The 7,182-nt window shown below is 39.3% G+C and overlaps 1 protein-coding gene across 1 annotated transcript; it reads left to right on the top strand.

Annotated features, from left to right (window-relative positions):
- The first annotated feature begins 832 nt into the window (after positions 1 to 832).
- On the top strand, positions 833 to 1,620 carry LOC148550311 (uncharacterized). The gene is made up of 2 exons (XM_088492915.1): positions 833 to 1,031; positions 1,157 to 1,620. Exons 1-2 carry the CDS (start codon positions 833 to 835, stop codon positions 1,618 to 1,620), a joined length of 663 nt encoding a protein of 220 aa, XP_088349041.1.
- Positions 1,621 to 7,182: the final 5,562 nt, after the last annotated feature.

Below are 7,182 nucleotides of genomic sequence, written 5' to 3'. Positions count from 1 at the left end.
AAAAGATAACACAAACCTAAAATTTAAACTGTATCTATGATTATTATTTTATTATTGATTTCGTTATGAAAACATAATTTTGTCTAATTATTTTTCCTAAAATGGTTTTATATAGTTTTGTGTTATGAGTGTCGTTCTGAATAATTTCTTAACAAAAACACCGACATTACTTTCTTGGTTATTTTTATTTCAGAAGATAATTTTTAGTAACTTTTTTTTTCGAGGATGGTTTTTTCATGTTTTTTCCCGAACACTTAAAAAACCAACACCGGAATGATATTCTCTCTCGTAAATTGTTTTTTTTTCCTGAAACTGTCCCCAGCAGAGTTCCACTCATGACGGTGTTAGTTTCTCGAGATTGCAGTAAAAATTAATTATAAAAACAGTATTTTCCTGAAAAAGATCATAATAAAAATAAATACAAAAAAATACTATTTAAAGGAAAAAAAATTTTCGTATTTTTTATAGAAATTATTGAAAGTAAATATAACAAAAAATAATTCAAACATAACAACAAATTAAAAAAAATCACTCCCGTAAAAATAATTATAATAAATTCATTTCTTGAACATGAAAAACATATAAACGTCAAAATAAATTAATAAATTATAAATATTTTTAAAGAAACGAATACCGGGCCATACGGAGTCAATCTTACAGATAAATGAATCAGCAAGGAAACTGAAGACCCTTAGCAATGGATAAGTCGGTTATATATGGGGAGCCCAACACAGGTTTAGGCTATACTCTTTGTGAAGGCACTAAACCCATCCTCCTGGTCGAACTCATAACAAGCGTAGACAAGTTCTTCGGTGGCAGTAGAAACGAAAAGATGTCCAACAGCAACACCTTTCAAGACACTTATGAAGAGGCGGCATCCGTCGAGCACATCCGCGCTCTAATCGCGGAAGCACGCGGCGATGGTCCAGATCCGATCTCCGTTGCTGATCGTTTGAGGCAAGAACGGTGGGCTTCCGAAAACCCCGACGAGGTTGCCAGGCTCATAAGCAACACACGGAGAAGGGGATCAAGTATTCCATCTCACCTATTTTAAGTACACTTGGTTTCATTCTTTTGGGTGAACAGCTCTTAACGAGGGGATCCCCGTTAGTTCATCTCCGTTACCACTCTTGACATAAACTTTTTGTTCCCGTAGCCGACGAGATGATCCCAGATCGTGACTGGAGCAAGGTCGCCGATTGGAGGAGCCGCCAAACTGCCTTAAGACAACTTTGCAAGGAGCTGTCTAGACCCGCTCCTTATTACCAAATCCAAACACGAGACTTCACTATTGTGGGCATTGTTCACAGATTTTTCGTGTTGATCCCTCCGGGACTGCGCACCGGTGCCTTGTCTGCAGTTGGCAGATTCTCCACGGACCCTCACCTTGCTCGGGAAGATGCCGCAGCGAAGATTATCCGCGTCTTTCTGGAGATATCCGGGAAGCACCTTGATGATTACAACTACGACCTACTGAACGAGGCCCTGACACTAAATTACGAACTACAATGGGAGATCAGGGCAGTGAAGTCCAGCTACAGAGAGCTCCGCTCCTCCTACAGGTACGCTCTCCGGTGTAACAACCCGGATTTGGTAGACTCCGACTCGGACTCTTCTTAATACTTTCCTCAGGGACCACTCTCATCAACAACGCCTCCGAATACAGTTGGCCAACCACCGGTTTTAGGCGTCCATGCGTGTATCGTCCATGAACTACATCCATCAGGTCCTCGTTGTTTGTGTGTATGGTGTTCTAGTTTTCGTGATGTTTTCTTTTTTTTTTTCCTTGTTTATTGTATTATGTCTACTGCGAGGATCAATGTATGAAGCCGTCTGTTGCTAGGGTTAAAATAATTTTACCACCCTAATCTCTTCCCCGAATTTCGGTACCCAAAACTGGGGAGCCCCACTAACGAACGAAATTTAAAGGGATGCGCACACAGCTTCGAAACCATGACTAAACCGTAACTGAAAGAGTTAACCTCATATGACTTCCAGTGACCAAGTGTACCCACGGGAGGATGTTAAAATTACAATAAGCGACATAGCAGCCTTGTTTTGAAGTCAGTAACCTAGCAATACAGCATGCATTTTTGTCGATCTTGTGTTACATGTTAACCTACTGTGCACGTTGCATGTCACGGGTACTCCGTTCACTTCGACAAGTATGACAACACAATAAATCGATTCTATTGGGTTGATTACCCGTAGTTGGTAATTTTCTAATCCCATTAAAGAGCTACGGCTGGGAGTAGTTTATGGTGGAACGTACATGAGTTAATAAAATAGTAACAAACATTAACAATGAGCTTCGTTTCAAATTAATATCACTTCCAATTACTTGTTTAAGGTGACCCTATGATAGACTTTACCGAGCATAAGATTCAAGAGGTGTCCTTACGTCGTACATGCCAGAAATGTATAAAGGAGAACCGCTAAAATAAATCGTAACGGCTCCTACAATGACTTAAACATAGGTCAATCGTAGACGTTATAAACAACTAACCATCCACGCAAATTATTTGATGCACATGTCCCGTCTGGGATTGTAAGGTAAACAAGCCTGATTGGAGGAGGTTACAAATTTATTCAAAACCCCCCTATGAAACCAACTTCCTCTCAGAATAAGCGCATACAAAAATGTACACCAGAAAACAGACCATGATTTTCAGAGTCACACATAAGAGTACTTATTATCCAAACGTTAATCAAAAACCATTGAGTCTAGGACGGTTGAACTTACAAAACCTAACATTGTAACTAAGTCACTTGAAAACACTCACCTATCAGGAAAGTATGTCCAATACATTCACTCAAGACTTCACCCAAGACTAGAAATTAAAAAACTTTCACAATCGAACTTAATACTCATAACTGTAAAATTGATTGTTACATTACATCAGACAGAATGAACTGGATAAACGGAAATTCAAAAGTCCATGAAAATGGAAAACCAATGACATGTATACTACCACCGATGCTCATAATTAAGTAAAAAAAAAACCAACAAAAATTACAAGTCATCTTACAATTACTACCGTGCCTTTTCCCTACGAGCGATGCAAACACTACCAGACCAAAACTTTGCAACAACTAGACCAAGTAATCCTGTGTCTGAATTGCGTGCTTCTGCAGATACTCTCTCATTGGGTATGTCATGTTGTAATAACCAGCAATCGGACTCACCCGAGATTTGTCATTCAACCCCAAAGGCAACAATGATGAGCTACTGAAGAATGTGCGAGGATGTAAATTACAAACACATAGCACCACCAAAAATTACAAACTGAGGGGGTAACTGTCCTCAGCACAGAGGTCTGGGATATTTATCTGTTTGAACAGAACACGCTTTACTCCAAAACTCATCCTGCCTATCAGTTGTTGTTCCAGAAAACGGCATGACCACAACAACAAGCTCCGCACATACGGCATCAAAAAATGATACCATGCTCAGAGGCTGCTTTGAATCAAACGTCGATGATATAGCTAGATTCGGAATTCCCCTCCAATTAAGCAATCGAATGATAAGCATTCTTAGGCGGACAAGGACATATTGTTTGCAACGTCTATGGTAAATCTTCTTATTCTTCTGCTGCTTCCTGTAACACCAACTTTACGCATTGATTGCCTGTTGTTGCACCCGTCCTCCTCCATGTCCTCGTCAACAATAGGGGTAAGAAATTAACATTACTCGTACTAAAAATTTCACTCAAAAATTGTATGCAACAGTTTTTTCCCGAGTAAAATTCAATTTAATATTCCCTCAACAAAGAAAAAACAAACATCATCATCCATCTGGTTAATATTTAATCTTCTGTGTCGATTGTTAATATCTTGTTTAAGCCGTGTTGCTGGGTAGGATCTTTCCCGTCATTTTTTCGAAAAGAATTACTGGAAAGGACTATCAAATCCAATATCGTTGGAATTTTCAGCCACGGATGGAATAAAAGTAAAATGGATCAAGAAAGAAGATGATAGTGTTTGGTTGAATGCAGCTTGGCACGGAGTTGTCGAGCTATACAGGTTAAAGCATCAATATTTTGAGATTTTTAAGTATTACGGTGAATCTAAATTTAATCTCGTGGTGATCTGTTCGAGTGCTTCGGAGATTGAATACTCAAGTTTCAGAAGTTTCCATGATGCTCACCCTTATATGACTCGGAAAATTATTTCCCACAAGGAGGTCATCGTCATGGAAACTTGTGAAACTCGAATATTCAAGCTCCGAGTCACTCGAATGGATCACCGGGAACTTAAATTTAGATCCTCCATAACACTTAAAAATCACAAAATACCAATGCCCTAAACCCAATAACTTTACAATTCCGTACCAACATTCATTAAACCAAATACTAACATCTTCTTTCTTACTCCATTTTACTTTTATTCCTTCCCTGGCTGATACCTTCACCGATATCGGACCAGACAACCCTCTCCAACAATCCTCTAAAACTATCCGACTTTACAGCAGCACGTACTCAACTATTTACTAACAACAGGCACAGAAAACTATACAATACACTAGTATTCTCTGTTCTAACGACTTTTTATTCACATACTAAGTTGAACTGGAATTAATGCAATTTAACCAAAATCTGACAGATCATTTTGCCTTTTTTTGTCAACAAACTATAAATTGGAGTTTCGAAACGGAAAAATTTATTAAAATCCAGGATACCTTTATACCCAACAAAAGTTACTATATTACTAACCGATTCGTGAAGAGGTACAGAACGAGGGAACCACTAGCCGCCTAAACAATTTTGGAGCTGCTCTTCCGTGTTAAATTGCTCCTTCCGTGATTCTGTCGGGGCAGAGGCGAATCATTACAATGCGGGGGTACCGGAGAAGCAATCAAAAATAGAAAATGCATTTAGATAGGACTATCAACAATCAATCAGCCGATGAACATGGACAGAAAATCCGACAACAATAAAAATCATGATTCGTAAAAACTGCTTGTATAATGCAATTCCCCCGACACAGAACCCTCTTTTGATGTTCCATTCCATCACCCAAGACTACCCTTACATTAATTAAGTGTGGATATTCAGCTTTACTTTTTTTCCAAACTAATCTGTTGCCTTCTCAATTACACAACATGCAAGCATCAACGTGACTCATTGCAATTCATACATGCGAAAATATATTATAAGTATTTTAAAGGCAAGGTATTTACATAAATTTAGGTTTAGAATTGATTCTCTAACTTATAAATAACATAGTCCCCAGAATAGTATGGAATTTGTCAGTTTACCTGGATTCATCAACAATAAGCTTTCGACTCGTATCTGATTGAAGCAACAAAGCACCAACAACACAATATCGGTTAGGGTCTGCATCACTCATCGCCTACAGAACAACAACACCCTAAAATAAAATTAAGTATCTAAAATTAAAAAAAATACATGAATTGGACCAACCTTTCAACTCCTTCGTTAACAAAAATAACATATATGAAGAAATATTGGTGGTTCAACATACCTTTTTTCCAGTTCTACTGTACGCCACCTACACAATTCCCTCTTCAGTGCGCATCCCAAGGGTAATCACCCTCATCAAAGCACCGGAACTCTTCCTCCTTATCCCGCGGTGTCTTTGTTCCGAGGTAATCCAGATCTCTCCCCCACTCATAACCCCCACCTTACAATTAATCAAACAATGAATCATAGCAACACACAGCGGCATTACAATATAAATAACCCACAAATTCACACTTCTGAAATACCAGACGACAAGGGCGAGGAGTTACCTTAAAGCCCGGACCGTTACATACGTTAGAAGGGGTCGACGTTTCTGCTTCTAGGTGTGATGAACTGGGGTTAGGGTTCTCCTTGTTATAGAACAGCGGCTGCTACATTCTCTTTAAACCTATTATGTTTAACCAGTCTTGGACTAAGCCCAAACAAAATAACCCGAACTAAGTAATACCTCTATGGTCATCGTAGGATTGCAAGCCTCGATTACCCAAATCGGCCACCATTTGCTCCTCCGAATCACCTCTATTCCGAAAAGGTCCTATTCTACCATGTATTCTCCTGGGTATGCAACCAGGAACCACTGTAAGCCACAAAAAATTAAAAAACCCTTAAACATGAGATTATACAAAAAGGGAAAATAAAAGTGCAGCCAGAAGTGAATTTAACAGCACCTAACTTTTAACGGACTTTGTCGAATACTAGGAAAGTATTTCCTCAGGGTATATAACTTTTCCCCAAAGGTGGACACCATCAGAATAAGTCGCGATTTCATTGGCCTTATCTGTAGGTATTTTAAGTCCGTCACAGGCCACATCTCCCAAACACTGTGAAGCTGATATTCGATCAATACATTGGAAACGAACCACAAGGACTTTCATATCAATAATGAAGAAATTCACACATGTGAATCAGAGAAGATAAGGACCACGAACTACGAAGAAGGTTGACGATTCTGAATCTGATCTTACTGAATTGGGGTTACGATTTTGTTTATTTTTTACCAGACCCTGCATTCTTCTGGACTCCACCATGTCATTTTGTTTCTTTGTTTCTTATATCATCTTGTTTCTAGTCCACTCATGCCCAAAAACAAAATTCTAAAGCAAAGGCCCAGCCCACTCACTAAATCCAATATCAGATTTGTTACATCGGCTCCAGCTTTCATTAGCCAGCTCCACCTACAGCAGCCAAGGCAGACAATGTTATAAAGCCCTGCCAAGCCTGTTCCCTAACACCATCATCTTTGCCACTTTGTCAACACCTCCTTAAATCTGTATGAGTAAATCTGTACGTTATAATTGGCCTTACTTCTAACAACCTTTTGACTTAATGCACAACTATATATAACTGCCTTTTTTATGCGTGTTTCGTTTTTTTTATTTTCTCAATATTTTTTGCGCTCTCTTCCTTCTATGTGTTCTTTTCGTTCTCTTCATTTTCAACGCCTCCCACAATCAGGAGCTTCTGGAAACCGTTCATCTCTAGTCAAACTCCCGAAGAACAAACACCACCTTGGGATCCCAGAAATGTGACGACGTTGTAACAACTAAGCTGCCACGTTTGAGGGACTACTGTTCCGGGCCTGGGCTTTAGACCAGGTGGCCCAACAACTGGTGAACCCAAGACCCGACTTATTAGGGATCTGCGCGTTGATATGGCACATTCCTTTAATTCCACCCATGTCACCTCCGGCACTTAATGC

The sequence above is a fragment of the Arachis ipaensis genome, chromosome B7 (genome assembly GCF_059453495.1).
Source record: "Arachis ipaensis isolate K30076 ecotype BB chromosome B7, ASM5945349v1, whole genome shotgun sequence".
In the NCBI taxonomy this organism is placed as follows: domain Eukaryota; kingdom Viridiplantae; phylum Streptophyta; class Magnoliopsida; order Fabales; family Fabaceae; genus Arachis; species Arachis ipaensis.
This window is presented reverse-complemented; position numbering and strand designations above follow the sequence as displayed.

Coding starts and splice junctions, on each gene's coding strand:
- LOC148550311 (XM_088492915.1), top strand. CDS start 833: ATGTCCAACAGCAACACCTTTCAAGACACTTATGAAGAGGCGGCATCC. Junction 1,032..1,156: donor CACACGGAGAAGGGGATCAA/GTATTCCATCTC, acceptor TTGTTCCCGTAG/CCGACGAGATGATCCCAGAT.